Here is a 16,329-nt window from a genome sequence, read left to right as displayed (position 1 = left end):
CGGAGATGAGCATCGCCCCATAGAACTGGAAACGACTAGCACATATGTGCAAGGGGAACCTTTACCTTTACTTATGAATGCTCTGAAATAATTCTAAAAGTCTTTTCAAAACAGGCTACTGCTTTGAGAAGAATGCCCTCTTTAGGGTTTTCTCATTAGCTATGGAAATTGTTTGGGATATTTTAACATTGAAATATAGTAGTCCTGATTCCGAAATTACCTTCAGGATGACTGACAGGTTTCTCTTTGGCCCCACCTATACTTGGTTAAACCCATCCCTTTCTCTCTATAAATGCATGCAGCATGGGCCAGCAAATTTACTCCTTGCTCGTGGTGTCTACAAATTCCATGCTAACACCCACTCGGTGTCTACTGCACCAGCCATGGCTACTACTGAAAGACAAGCAGAGATTCTAACCGCCAAATTTGCTTGGGCTGTTCTAAGTGAATTTGTAGGAACTGCAATCTTTCTCTGCATTGCCTTGGGCTCATCCTTCAAGTGGCCTTTGGAACAACCTAGCGTTCTCCAGATTTCTTTGGCTTTCGGACTAACGGTCGCAACTATAGTTCAAATCTTTGGTCATATCAGCGGTGCACATATCAACCCAGCTGTCACCCTTGCCTACTTTGTGGGGAACCAGATCTCCATCGTCCGCTTTGTATTTTATACGATCCTACAGGTGATGGGAGCCCTTGCTGGTGCAGGAATCATCTATGCGGTGACACCCGGAGAGGTCCGCTCAACACTATTTGTCAATCAGGTAAGTCTTTCTTTGCCAATTAATCTGAAAGAAGCTTATGTGCATGACTCCCAACTTATTGTGTTGGGTCAGTACATGAACATAAGCCAAACAGGCAATTCTTTAGGAGCCCCTTTGACTTTGCCAAAAGACCCTATGATATAGTTTTCTGGGTGCTCTCCTAAGGAATTTAACCCCAAGGGTGATAGGGTGTGATTTGAGCAGGATCCAATTTTCCTTTCCGAAGCAACTTTCTACAACAGAAGCATCCATCTGGTCTTGTTGAGAGCTTTAGAGTTGACATGTATTTAGGCCATGAGATGTGTTCCTTTCAAAAGAAGAAGGGTAATAACAAACTACTATGCATAATTGTTATGGAGAACCTTTATATGTAAAGCCAGTCTATGGCCCTTGTGAGTATTAGGAGTTGTTATCTTTGAGATCTCCTTGTGGGACAACAGGAGGGAACTGAGGCATTGTGAGGTTTAATTAAAGAAGACCCAAGAAAGGGAACTGACTATCTTTGGAAGTCTCTAGAGCAGGGGTCTCCAACTTTGGCAACTTTAAGACTTGTGGGCCAACTCCCAGAATTCCACAGCCAGCAAAGCTGGCTGAAGAATTCTGGGAGTTGAAGTCCACAAGTCTAAAAGTTGCCAAAGTTGGAGACCCCTGCTCTAGATAGAGATGGCCCCGCAGTGGCAAGGAAGATAGTCTACCAGTGCTGAGGTGCTCTCATGGGTAGCCCTCCATGGATCTTCCTATGATTGAATCAACAGCCGGCCACTCACACTGGGGAAAATTCTTTCATCTGAAACAAATGTGCTACTTCTGCAACAATTATTGAAGAATTCCACATACATAACAAAACCTGCAGCCAAAGTTGGGGGTGGGAGAAATTGACATGTCCTCCTCCCATGCAATGGAATTTATTTCCTAGTAAGGTATCTTTGGGAAGACAACAGCAAGACTGTGTTGGTGGGAAATTTACAAGGACAGCATAACAAGTTGTTTGTGTTGTGCTTGTGTTGTTGGGTTTTTTTTTTTTTTCTTAACTCTCCTTTCTGACACTTTGGCAGGTCCCCAAAGATGTAACTTCAGGTGAAGCCTTTATGATTGAAATCATTCTAACCTTTTCTATGGTTATGTGCATCTTCTCCGTAACCGATAAGCGCAGGAGAGAGAACAGAAGCTATGCAGCATTGTCTATCGGCCTGGCTGTCACTATGGCTCACCTTGTCGGGGTGAGTCCCTTGCATTTTATTCTTTACCAGTTATTTAGCAGAAAGGTTCACTTGCAGGAAACACAGCAGAAGACATCTCCCTGTTAAAGAAAGATGAAGTAAAGAGGGCAGGAGATTGTAAGATTTTATGAGAATAGGGGGGAGGAATCACTCTCTGTTGACTTGTTTGATTTCGTTTTTATAATGTGACATTTCAAGGTTATCAAAAGTTTATTTATTTATTTATTTGTGTTTTTAAGCAGTGCTTTACTTGAGGAGGCTGAATAGAAGGCCAAATGCTTTTGAGAGACACTAGATCAGTTCAGATTCAAACTTGGTGAAAGAAAAACTTGTAAAAAACTAAACACTGAGCAAATTTGAGAAGCCACAGGTGTTTTGACACAGCTGATGAACTTTCTCACATCCTTAATTAGTATCAAAACAATTCAGCTCAGAAATCAATATAACCAACACCTTTGATTCAGAAACCCCATGCAGAATAGGTCTGCCTTAATATTGTTATTAAAGTGCAGAAATGAAACTCTGCAAACAGTAGTTAATTGTACATGGATTTATTTGCAGGATAGTCTTTTCCCCTCAATTTCCACCAATTTCTTAAGAGTTGGAATGTGTATCTAACTGAATAATCATGTATGCTGGAACGATAATTTTGTTTCCGTCTTTCGTATTATATTTACAAATGTGTAACATTGTAATGCATGCAATATTAAGGAAAGCATTAACAAGCAGGCCATGTGAGGGCAGGATCTAATTTATATGTTTGCATGCAAATCTAGAAATACTTTTGATATTTTCAATAGAATTTCAAAACCATTCACTCAATGTGGGCAATTATGACCAGATGTCTCATGGAGCTGCCCAGTCTGCTTTCTAGATGCTCCTACAAATAAATAACTTCAGCTTCATAATGTATTGTCTTTAAACTGGATTTGGCATATAATCCTCTGCTCCTTTATATGAGATCCCTCCATACAGAGAGCTATTTCTTATAAAGGGGCATACATGGCAACCTTGCATATTTCTGAGAGGGTTCAACACAGCTTCCACTGTTGTACTGAAAGGAGGTAGTGCTAGATGCCAAATATCTAGAGCATCTCAAATTTATATCCACAGGAGAAAACTCAAGGAAGTGTTTGCAAATAATTTATATACAAATGTTGTTGCAATGGGTAATAAGAAATGGGAAATATCCCGACAGTGAGGTTCATCTAAATGAGGCAAAGAATCTCCACAAAAGAGTCAATAATAAATTATGCAGGATTGGGGAGAAAGTAAGAGAAAAGCTCCCCCATGAATAGAATACTTAAAGTTAATGTTTCTCAAGCTGGGCAACTTTGAGATATGTGGACTTCAGCTTCCAGAATTCTTAGCAATGGTTAAGAAAGCTGAGGAATTCTGGGGTTTGAAGTCCAGGCATCAAGAAAGACTACTTTAGTTTCCTGACAGAAGACCACCACGAATCTAAACTAGTGCCTTTTCTTCCTTTAACAGATTTATTATACTGGCTGTTCCTTAAATCCAGCAAGATCCTTTGCCCCTGCTGTCATACTGGGAAAATTCGGTCCTTTTCACTGGGTAAGATTCTCCTTGCTAACTCTGTCAGCCCAGATCTTCATTTGTTAGCCTAGATTACACAAACTTCCTTCACACCAACTTCCTTCACTGATAAACCTTCTTCCAGCTCCATCCATCAGATACTCTGTTTGTCCAGAGTCTTAACACTGGTTTACATGTGAAGTTATTGAAAACAGTGGCAAGGTTTAAGACCCTAATCAGTAATGAAGACAAAGCAGGGGAAAGCCTGAGAGGGCCCTGAACTGCTGAGTGTCATCAGCATACAAGTTGAATAACTATTTGCCAATCTAAGACTATCACAGTTCTGTTTCAACCTCTCTGGACCTAAACCAAGAGAATTTCATCACTTAAAAAAATGATTCTCATCACCTGCTGGCACGAAAGGCTTATAAGGGGCCTAATCAATTTGTGAGAAAGACTCGTCCTGGATAATCTAGAGATTTTGCTCTGAAATTGTGTCATAGGAATGGGGAGCTGTCTAAAAAAATAAGCAAATATACAACTGGTACAGAGGACAAACAAAACACTAGTATGCATAGTATTCACAAGCTAATATTTAGAAATAGTTGTTATTTCAGTAGATATTCGATGCACCCGCTATGGTGGAGGAAACTGTTCAAGTCATGTGCATATTCTATTAGCCTAGTGTGCTCCTTGAAGATGGGCAGTTTCATTCTGCTTACAGTTCTTCACTTTTAGACAGGTCTTCAAAGGATGATGATCCTCAATGGCCCTTATCAACCATTGTAGTATCCTGTTTCCCTTTGATCCAAGAATAACGCCCCTAATTGTATGCAGAGAGCCAATTTAGTGTCGGGATTAAGCTATCAAGTTAGAAACCATGAGACTGTGACTTCAGTTTCTACCTTGGATACAAAGGCAGTTAAGTGATTTTGGGCGAGCCCCCCCCCACCCCTGTCAGATCTTAGAAGAAGGAAGTAAGGGCAAACCACTTCCAAAAATGTTGCCAAGAAAACTCCAAACTGTGGCAAAGAATCAAGACCTGAGGTCTCCAAACTTGGCAACTTTAAGACTTGTGGACTTCAACTCCCAGAATTCTGGGAGTTGAAGTCCACAAGTCTTAAAGTTGCCAAGTCTGGGGACCCGTGGTCAAGACTGACCTGAAGGCATAAAACTAAAACATAAAACCCTGTGCTCCACGGTGACTCTGATTCTATTTCAGTGGTCTAAACTTTGCTCTGCTGATGTCAAATTAGCAAATGTATTATCAAGGAACCACTAAGACCACTCCTACCAACTATGGACAGGGCAGACCCCACTCCCTACTAACACTGATGACATTACCTAGCTTGGTAATGAAATGTCGGCCAAAAAAACTCCCATCCAAGCTCAGAGAGCACCAAGGACTTCATAAATGCAGTATATTCTGCTTAGTAAACAGTCAAGTATTAGCTAAGCATGAAATCTGTTCTATAAGTAGAATATAAAACCAGAGAGACAACTGCAGCAATTGTCTTCAGAACATACTTTGCCATGAAGCATGTGGAGACGAGATGGAATCATGGCACCCTGATTGAAATTGCTGGTTCTTTTCAAGTGTCAAAATATTTGGGTCAGATTTGTTTCTTGGTGGTTTGTCTAGCACCTAACTAACATCTAACTAACCCAAGGTATACAAAGGACCTTGGCCTGACAAAGCAATGTTTTTGTATTCTTCAAAGCTGCTTTTCATGTGCTTCTTTCTGCAGATCTACTGGATGGGACCTTTCATAGGGGCTGTCTTGGCTTCTGTGGTTTACAACTATGTCCTATGTCCCCAGAGACTGAGCAGGGAGGAGAGACTGGCTATTTTTAAAGGATTCTTTGTCCCTGAAGATAATCTGCAGCAGCCATCAGGAAATAGGGCTGACTCACGCTGGAACAGTGAGTGTGCTGAATAATTATATCAAATTCTGCACGAGTGGCTTCACTACCCACCACCCATTTTTATTATGCAGAACACAGAGAAACAATGTCTTACTATTGCAAGAAAAGGGATAAATTAAGGTGTTCCAAATTAAATTCTAATGCCCTGCCTACTTAGTCCACTGCAGGCAGACATGGCATTTAACTCCAAGCCAAGGGTTTAAACCATGCTTGCAAGCCAGATTAATAAAAGAATCTGCCACGATGATTTCCCCTATCCATGGATAAGCCCTACTTGTTAATATATCTGATCAATGAAACCTGTGTCTACCTACCTTCCCTATCTAAAATTTGCCAGCTGCTTCTAGAAGTCACTGCACACACTGACTGTGGCATCGAATACTGGGGGAGAAACCCCACAGCTGCTCTCAGAAAAGCATAGGCTACCCAGCCCAACAAGTTCATGGCTGTCCATTTAGATGGACACTGGGTGCATCAATGGAATGAACCAACATATAGGCAGTATATAGAAATCAAGCTTTATATTTATGCCAGGGTTTAAAACCTAGCTCTTTTCCTCTCCTTTTTTTGACTCGATGGACTTTGGGACATACTTTTCCCTGGCTTGAGAGTCAAAGACATCAGCTCAATGTTTACAGTTACATCTGACTTGGTTTCTACCTTGTCAGCTTGAGCACTGATAGACATTCCTCTCAGGTACTTTTGAAAAATAGTAGTTTGTCTGTGATTGTGCTCCCTGGGCCCCTTTAAATCAGGGGTCCCCAAACTTGGCAACTTTAAGCTATGCCAGCTGGAGAATTCTGGGAGTTGAAGTCCACAAGTCTTACAGTTGCCAAGTTTGGAGACTTCTGCTTTAAATTGTTCTGTTGGCTTCTCAAATTGGGAGCATCTGTCCACCTCAGAGAGCAAAACATCAGATTAGCCCTGTCTTCTACAGGTAATCCTCAATTTACGACTACAGTTGAGCCCAAAATTTCTGTGGCTGACAAAATTTTAAGTGAATTTTGCTCCATTTTATGACTTTTCTTATCCCGGATTGTTAAGTGAATCACTGCAGTTGTTAAATTAGTAAGATGGCTATTAAATGAATCTGGCTTCCCCATTGGTTTTGCTTGTCAGAAGGCCACAAAAGGGGTTTATATATGAGACCCCCTTGTCGTTTGCACAACTCTTTGCAAATGAGCATGGTAACTGGCTAATTATGTTATGCGGTTCTCAGTCTTGATTGGATACGAATAATCATGTGAATACAGTTTCAGGGGTCTCCAAAATGTGACTGTCCCACATGTATGTAGGGGGAGGGGGCATTTGGGCCAGTAATATCTCTATTGCACTATGGTTAGCTCTCTTAAAAAGACCTATGAACTCTCTGCCAATTTCAGATCCCACTGGTCAGGAGAACCACCCAATGAACTATACTTCACACATGTAACTTGGAAAGCTTTGTGGAGTGATGCTTACCTTACCTCCCTGAGAAGAGATGTCCATCAAGCCTCATATTCCTGAAAAGCCCCTGTGATAATATTCTGGCCAAAGACTTGGCACTGCACTGGAGAGGAAGCAAAGATAGGTCCACGCTGTGAGGGAGGAGGCCACGTCCCTCTCAAAGTCACCATATCCTCTCTCTGAACCCCATTAACTTGTAAGCATTTCCACTTCATAACCGTGGCTCAAATCCTTTTCTGGATTGTGGGGTAGGCAGCAGTTGTGGGGTATGTAATATAGAAAGTTAATGGTGTAGTAGATGTACTTTCTCTTAAATAATATTGTTGTTAATAAACCAGAAAGTGAACTTTTATGTTTCTCTACATCCATTAAAAATAAATGAGTGGAAATGAGCACTGTTTTTCCCTTGCTTTATATGTATCATGTGGAGAGCCTTTTTGACAGAAAACATTGGCTGATAATACAAATAAAGTGTTATTACAATCCTCATGTTTAGTGACCCCTTTATGTCTTGAATAGTTTAGGAATCATTTTCTTGTTCATTTAAAGAAGTCATATGCCATTTCTGTATTTTTATAAATTCAACAAAATAAACATAGATAAAAGCAATAAAATGCCAAACAAAATTGCAAACACACACACTCACACACACACCAAAAGAGAGAGCAAGAGAGAGTCAGACTAAAGGCCTATATATTCCAAGTTTATTTTCTCTTGCTAGCCAATTATTCCTAATGCTACCAATGTACAGATAAAGATACAATTTCCCCCTATCCATCTCTAAGGGACTGTGCTCATCTTTGTTTCTTAGCTAAGGGAGTCAGCATTGTCCGAAGATACTTCCATGGTCATGTGACCAGCATGACTATAGGCTGAGGCACACAAAATGCTGTTATCTTCCCACTGAAGTGGTATCTATTTATCTACTTGCATATGCATGCTTTCAAACTGCTAGATTTGCAGGAACTGGGGCAAATAACAGGAGTTCATCCAAAATCACACAGCGCTCAGGTTTCAGACACAGTCTGTTAGCTTTCCAGCTGACAAGCTCAGGAAACATTTACAGTAGTTGAACCAGTTCAGTCTGAGAGAAGTACTTGCTAAAATACCACCCAGTGTCTGTATTCAGGACATCCTGTAAATTCTCGGAACTTAAATCTGAAATAGGAATGCAGCGCTCATTAGAAAAGGTCAGTTAACTCTTACAAAATCCATTTCTGTATCTGCAAATGTATCACAACACAAAGGAAGTTGGTTTAAGGAAATTCTTTTCCCATCTTTGTTATAATGTTTCACTTTAGGAGAAATTTCCATATGCAATTGGTTCTTTTACTTGAATCTTGTGTCAGCATGAGAATATGAAGATTGAATCCACCCTGAATTAAAGAGCACCGTAATTTGCTTGGCAATTAGCTTTGATCAAAATAAAATTTGTTTATGATAAAGTCTCTCTCATCTGTAGTTAAATCATAGGTGAGGAGGTTGGTGTGGGGTATCCTCATGGGATCTGGAGGATCAGGGTGGGGAATACCCCTCTCAGAAATGTGCCTGTCTTGGTTTGGGGCACAGCATGAAGCAGGAACTTGGGTGTAAGAACCATTGTCATTTGGGACATACTACTGGTGTTCAGAGGCAATTGTATATGAGACCCTGGTTTTGGGGTTGGGCTCTAGGCACCTGTTAAGATAGTTGCTGCTATACCATCACCCCCTCCCTCACTGCATTACAGTCCCCCTATCTGAGCATCTTGACATAGCTAGATTGACAATAGAATAGAATAGAATAGAATAGAATAGAATAGAATAGAATAGAATAGAATATGCACCAATTCCACCCGCGCTTTTTATGTAAACAACAAACTAAAAGACTCAAGGTCCATCTCATCCCTGAAAGGACCTAATGGTAAAGACTGCAACAATGACACCATTAAAGCCAACCTTTTTAACATAGTATTTGTAAACAGCAATGGATCATGCCCAGTATTTCCTAGCCGAACCACAGAAAACTACAATGATCTAATACATATCAATCTTACAGAAGACAATGTTGAAAAAGCACTACGCAATCTAAAATCATCTCTATCTATTGGACCGGATGGAATATGTGCCTACTTCTTAAAAAAGCTACCCACTGCCACAGCAGAACCTTTAAGCAAAATCTTTGAAAAAATCTTTCAGGACCAGCTCCTTGCCAAAACTATGGTCACAAGCCACGGTCATCCCCATCTTCAAAAAGGGAGACCCCAGCCTAGTTGAAAATTAAAGACTTATGCTGCGTCATCTGTAAAGTCATGGAATCAATTATTAACCAATCCATTATCCTCCACTTAGAAACAAACAACCTACTCTCTAATAAACAATTTGGTTTCAGAAAAAAACTATCCTGCATTCTGAAACTCTTACACTGCAAAAACGTATGAACTACACAACTCAATCAGGGCAAAACAATAGACACAATCTACATAGACTTCTGTAAAGCCTTTGATGCAGTGGTACATGACAAACTACTCCTAAAACTAAAATCTTATGGTATCTCTGGACAACTGCATAACTGGGCAGAAGCATTCCTGTCAAACAGACAATAAATGGTCAAAATGTCCTATCGAATAGGAGTGTCCTATCAAATTCTATACCTGTCAACAGTGGTGTCCCCCAAGGCAGTGTTCTAGGACCAACTCTTTTCATACTCTACATAAATGATCTCTGTGATCATATTAAGAGCAACTGCGTTCTCTTCACTGATGACGTAAAGCTGTTCAATACCACAGACAATACTGCTACCCTTCAAAAAGATCTCGATTATGTATCAGAATGGTCAAACAAATGGCAACCTCAAATCTCAACAAATAAATGCTCTGTCTTGCATATTGGCAAAAAAAAATCAGAAAATAAAATACAAGCTGAATAGTCAAGACCTTGTTGATGATCCAAGCTCTGTAAGACCTTGGAATACTCATCTCTAATGATCTAAGTGCTAGAGCCCACTGTAACTACATAGCCAAAAAGGCATTAAGAGTTGTTAACCTAATCTTACGTAGCTTTTTCTCTGGTAATATCACACTACTAACTAGAGCATATAAAACATTTGCTAGACCAATACTCGAATACAGCTCATCAGTCTGGAACCCACATTACGTATCTGATATTAACACAGTTGAGAAAGTCCAGAAATATTTCACAAGAAGAGTTCTCCACTCCTCTACTTGTTGTAGAATACCTTATGCCACCAGACTTGAAATTCTAGACCTAGAAAACCTTGAATTACGCCGTCTTTGGTCTGATCTAAGTATGGTATATAAAATCATACATTGCAATGACTTACCTGTCAATGAATACTTCAGCTTCAACCATAACAACACAAGAGCACACAATAGATATAAACTCAAGGTTAACTGCACCAAACTTGATTGCAGGAAATACAACTTCAGCAACAGAGTGGTCAATGTCTGGAATAATCTACCTGACTCTGGTTTCTTCCCCAAACCCCAAAAACTTTAACCTTAGACTGTCTATTATTGATCTCACCCCTTTCCTAAGAGGTCTGTAGTGGGTGTGCATAAGCGCACCAACGTGCCTACTGTCCTTGTCCTATTGTTTCTTTTATTTTTCTTATATGTACCCATTTCATGTATTCTTAACTATGTACAGTATACTGTATTTATACCTATTATCTTGTAAGCGATTGACAAATCAAAATAAATAAATAAAATTAAAAATTCCTCAGGTATATTGTTTGAGATACAGTAATTCAATCTGCCTTCTCTGGGGGTGGAGTTGAGGTAGCTTGGGATTTCATGGCATTATGTCAACCTTAGTTCTAATCCAGGACTCATCACATACTGTTGGTCGCCGTTTTTCTTGTTTGGGCATCGGCAGCAGCATCTGGAATTGAGGGAGATCACCACTATTCCCATGTTATAGTAAGGCCAGTTTCTCATTTCCACTTAAGATGCCTAAGGAAGAGTTCCAGAAAAAGCTTGGGATATCGCTGAAGGTCTGCTGAAAAGTTCAACTAAGATCTTAGTCACCTCTTGGAATGAAAGGGTGGCTGTGGCCTTGATTGCACCAGGCTGCCTCTCTCCTCTCATAGACACTGGGGTTTTCTTCAGCTTACAAAGAAGCTAAAGGAGGTGAAATAGGAGAAGAAATACCTGTCATCGATGGACTACGAGAAATTAACCCAACTAAGGACAACCTAGAGCTCCTATTAAGGTCTATTGAAAGGTAGTAAGGGCAATATTTCTCTTTTGATGTCCATAGATAATCATCTAGTACTGTACTTCCTGTAGTATCCAGGAGTCCTATTAAAAGATATTATTTGTAAAGGTGGAATCAAAATTTCACCTGCAATTCCACTGAGAAGGAATATGTTAGAGCTCTGTTGGCTAAAGATGCTTGGATTCACTTCAAGCTATACTTCAATCCTGAGGTTCCAGGAAGATGACTGAGACCCAGTCTGGTTCGATTATCTGAGATGAGTGTGTTAGTGCTGGTGAAGCAGACAATGTTCTTGACCACCTGTGTTTTAGATCCAGGTTAGTGAAATATATGTGATTGGGTCTGGGTTGCAGTAGATTCATCCTTGAGGAGTAGGTGGTTCTGCCATCTCTTAAAGAGGTATTGATTCTCCTCCCAAAGAAGTCACTATTGAACCTGACTCTGGACAATTTTCACTCTTGCCTCCAACCTTCCCTTGTTAGAATAGATGGAAAAAATAGTCACATTGCAGCTTCAGAGTATCTTGAAACAAATTAATTTGAACCCTTTCAGTCTGGTTTCAGCAGGGGAACACATATATTAACTTCCAGGTGCATTTAATAGTGCTGGTCTTTGCTTATGTTCCCTTTATGGCAGGGATGTCCAATTTTGGCAGCACTGAAATGGTGGGAGAATTCTGGGAGTTGAAGTCTACAAATCTTAAGGTGTTCTGACCTAACCCTGTTACCAGCAAGAAAATCTCAAACAAATACAGTAACTCAAACCTTCACAGCTTTAACCCACAAGTAACTTCTCTGTAGATAAAAGATGGCATTGAATTCTTCAGATAAGTCGGAGTCTCCACACACAATGCTGAGTCCTTAGAACGTTTGAAACCAGGCTTATATTCCCTGGAGGGAGGGGCCATTAAGTTGCATCCTTACTCCCAAGTCACCTGTGCTGCTCGAGCTATTCTCTTCTACGAATCATCCTGCGCTCACGTGCACTTGGCACAGGCTCCTCGGGAACCTTCTCGTCACTGCTGCCAGCCCCCACAATCCCTGAAGGCAGCAGTCCACTTCCTGATGGTCCTGGACTCTCATCAGAGTCATTGCTCTCCACAGCCATCTGCACCTGCTGCCGGCTAACCACAACATAAGCTTGCCAAGGTTGGATACTCCTGCTTTATGGTCTTCACTGTTTGCCAAACCATTTGCTCCGCATGGAACATACCTGCTAATATTAAGAACAGTACTAGGCACATTTTGTCAATATGCCATGTGAACAACCAGAGTCCACATTTACCACAGTCATGCTCACAGTATTCTGTACAAACTGGGATTGATGATCTACAGTAGGGATGGCAAACTTGATTTCATTGAAGGCCGCATCAGGGTTGTGTTTGACCTTGGGGGCCAGGGTAGGCATGGTCAGCTTGATGTCGCTCGCTTGTGGTGGTCCAAGTGCTCTGCCAGCAAAAATGGGTTCAAACCCTGATCTCCATTTCTGGCCACGACAGCCTCTTGCAGCCCCCTGCCAGTGAAAATGAAGCTTGGGTGGGATGCATGTACTCTCCAGGCCCTGTTTTCAGTCATGATGGCCTCCTCCAGCTCTCTGCCAGTGAAAACAGAGCTCCATTTTCTTAGAAGCTCCATTTTTGCTGCTAGAGAGCAGCAGGACGCCATCACCACTGAAAACAGGACCTGGGAGGACCATACATGCCCCCACCAGCTCCATTTTCACTGGCAGAGGCAGTGCAGGCTGGTCCTTTGCTGGTTCCAGGATGGGCCCATGGGCCAAATCCAAGCACCTCATGGGCCAGATCCAGCCCCCAGGTCTTAAGTTTGACACCCCTGGTCTAAGTCTACCTATACTCCTTTCACCTCCTTAGGAGAAAGTCCCATTGGACTATGTGAGAATGAATAAAAAAACTTTATTCTAAAGAACAAAGACAGCTGCACTGCCATATGCCTCAAACCCTTTGGAATGGAATGTTCTTTGGGTAAACATATATGAGAATTGTGTTTGCAAGAGCAGACAGGCAAAGCACCAGATTTGGGGGTACAATTTCACGATCCTTTAATGCAGGGATGTCAAACTCGCAGCGTCATGTTGTCGTCCCTTGACATATCACGACTTCCCCACCCACTTTGCTAAAACAGGGGTGGGTGTGGCCAGTTCATGATGCATCCATCCTGCAGGCCACGAGTTTGACACCCCCGGTTTAATGGGAGTTGTCGTGCTCTGGAAGATAGAAGGTTGCCTATCCTTGGTATTGTTACAATTGGGGACAATATCATAGGAAGTAATATTGAAGGGTACCTTTTCCACTTCATGTTGTCTTGCCCTTATGACAATATTGCAGGATCCTTTTTTTAAAAAAGTGGCAATACATTTGTCCAGGGATCCAGCCAATCAGCAATATCTATTTCTCAGCAACCTCTGCATCTTTCACCAGCATGGTATCCTCCAAATACTATAGAGCTACCACTTCTAGAATTCTCATTGCATTCATACTTTTAAGAACAATAAAAAGTTCTGAACATAATGCAAAAGAATGCACAACAACGATAACAATATTGCTACCAAAAAGTCAGAGGTACTATATCTAAAAAAATAGTACAATATCCAGATGATTTCAAGAACAGAACATAAAATAAACCATGCTGGCATATCTTACCAGCCAGAAATTCGGTTAAGCTTTAAACTTTTTTCAAGAAGTTTTTTAATATATATTTTAAAAAAATATTCCCTTTTAAATCTGCTTTTGACACTGATTTGAAAATGTTTTCTTATTCAGGTATGTTCTCGCTGTTGCACATTTAGTTGATTGTTAATTGCCATAAGTGATTCATGTAGTAACTAATTTTGAATGGTTAATTAGAAGCAGGTTGACATCTCATTTATTGCACATTTCCTGATTTCTTAGCTTTGTTTATGTGAATAAATTAAAGAAAAGAGGACACGAATCCATTTGATCTAAATTCTTCCATGCATATGCACAGTTCACACTTCCTGCACCAAGATGCCAAAAAGTTGCTCTTAAAGTAATATAAGGCTATCAAATCTGGACCGCTCCAGATGACCAGCCAGATGACTATTAGATGGCAACAAACATTCCTATTTTTATTTGCTATTAACAACTGCTTGTCTGGAATCTTGTGGCCATTTAAATGCTGATAAGTTACGATATAATTTTCAATGTCATGGTCCCCATTATTATGAGTTATATATATTAACCTAGGCTTTACAGCAATGGTGGGATTCAAAAATGTTTACTACCGGTTCTGCGGTTGTGGCTTGGTGGGCATGGTAGGGGAAGCATACTGCAAAATCTCCATTCCCTCCCCACTCCTGGGGGAAGGATACTACAAAATCTCCATTCCCTCCCCACCCCACTAACCTGCTTTCCAGCTCTGTTCTCCTGTGCAGGGCAACAAAAGAAGACCCAGCCAACCAGCTGGGACTCAGGAGGCCGAGAATAGATGGGGGCGGGGGCAGTCAGAGGTGGTATTTGCCGGTTCTCCAAACTACTCAAAATTTCTGCTAGCGGTTCTCCAGAACCTGTCAGAACCTGCTGAATACCACCACTGCTTTACAGTGGCCTTGATAGGGACACAAAACTGTTACTTTTGCTGCAAGAGACAGAAACGGGGCCTTTACTCACTGCTGAGTCAATCTGTGAAGATCTATGCTTTAGCATAAACTTGCTATCCCCACTGCCAACTCCTATCCCATTCCCATAACTGGTCTTCTAACTTGCTAACAGCGCTTTGTAAGGGCCCCTTTCCAGAGTAACAGGAGAAGATGGTCAACAGTTTTGAAGGTGGAAGAGGGCTTTATGCCCCAACGGCAGATAAAACAGTAGAACCATCCTCTAGGAGAAGGGAAACTTTGATTTCAAACCTCCACTGCCTTGTGGTTATATTATTATTGGAAAAGGCTTCAGGAGTCAACCTCGAGGCAAAATCCAGAGCAGGAGTCCTGGAAGCAATTCGTGACTGTGTGCAATTATGTTCTGGTAACTCCTGTGACGCAGCTGGAACTAACTGTATCGGCTCTCCTGTTCCGTTAGACTATTTCAGTGACGCTGCTTGGGTATCAGTTTATCCTCCATTTTAAATTACCCAGGCCTCGTGCTCTGGAGCAGTGGTTGGCAACCAGTGGGCCGGGGACCACTGGTGGTCCACGAGAAAATGTTGGTGGTCCACAGAGAAATTTCACCCCCAAAGCAATTAATCCAGGCTGCACAGGAACACAAGTTTGCACCGCCCACATGGCCCGCTGGAACACAAGGCTTGTGTCACTTGCATTGCAAACAACATGTAGTGAGGGGAGAGGGGAAAGGACAGGGGGGGGAACTTGCTCCACGTGCCCCATGCGTCTCACCTGGCCACCGGGTTGCTTCTTTCCGCTTCTTTCTTCTTCTGCTTTTGGCTGCATGCAAGGAAAGCAGCAAAAGTCTTTCTTTCTCTCCCCCAAACTCCACCAGAAATGAGTCTTTGGGACCCTGCAAGGCATCTTGCTCCAAGAGGGTGTGCCAGCATGACAAGTCTCGCAAAGACTCATTTCTGGCAGATTTTGGGGGAGAGAAAGAAAGACTTCTGCTGCTTCTGCTGCTTTCCTTACATGAAGCCAAAAGTCTCTCCCACCCTCCCTGAGAACAGAGCTGAAGACGGTATCCTGTGATCCCAAATAAAGAATGATCAAACGGTAGGAAAATGGGGTGGGGAATTTTCCTGCAGACTTTTGGGGGGATTTTCTGTGGGATTTAAAATTATGAGTTTGGTGGTTCCTGAGGTCCAAAAGGTTGGTGACCCCTGTTCTGGAGAAGACATTCCAGCTTTGCATACAGCATTGAAACAACACAGGAAGTGGCAGTTACCAGTTTCATAGCACGATACCATGGTCTCTTGAGACTGAAGAATGCCAATTCAATTCAACTCGTTAACAAATAGAAGCAACTGTCATTGCTTGAACAGCAGAGGTGGGATTCAGCAGGTTCTGACCAGTTCTGGAGAACCGGTAGCGGAAATTTTGAGTAATTCGGAGAACCGGCAAATCCCACCTCTGACTGGAGATTTTACAGTATCCTTCCCCTGCCATGGCCACCAAGCCACGCCCACAGAACTGGTAGTAAAAAAAATTGAATCCCACCAATGTTGAACGGGAGAAAAATAGACACCTGACATGATTTAATGATTATGTTAAATTAATTAAATGAAATGCATAAACATTTGGTAT

The 16,329-nt window shown here is 41.6% G+C and overlaps 1 protein-coding gene across 1 annotated transcript; it reads left to right on the top strand.

The window, feature by feature from the left end:
* The first annotated feature begins 339 nt into the window (after positions 1-339).
* On the top strand, positions 340-7,342 carry LOC113447322 (aquaporin-5-like). The gene is made up of 5 exons (XM_026717443.2): positions 340-761; positions 1,817-1,981; positions 3,473-3,556; positions 5,266-5,440; positions 6,826-7,342. The coding sequence occupies exons 1-5, from the start codon at positions 384-386 to the stop codon at positions 6,873-6,875; spliced, it is 852 nt and encodes a 283-aa protein (XP_026573228.2). The 5' UTR covers positions 340-383; the 3' UTR covers positions 6,876-7,342.
* The last annotated feature ends 8,987 nt before the right edge of the window (positions 7,343-16,329 follow it).

Source organism: Pseudonaja textilis, chromosome 2, assembly GCF_049901715.1.
Source record: "Pseudonaja textilis isolate UNSWEBS1 chromosome 2, rPseTex1.2, whole genome shotgun sequence".
NCBI lineage: Eukaryota > Metazoa > Chordata > Lepidosauria > Squamata > Elapidae > Pseudonaja > Pseudonaja textilis.
The sequence above is the reverse complement of the archived record's forward strand: the minus strand, read 5'-3'. Positions and strand labels throughout refer to the sequence as shown.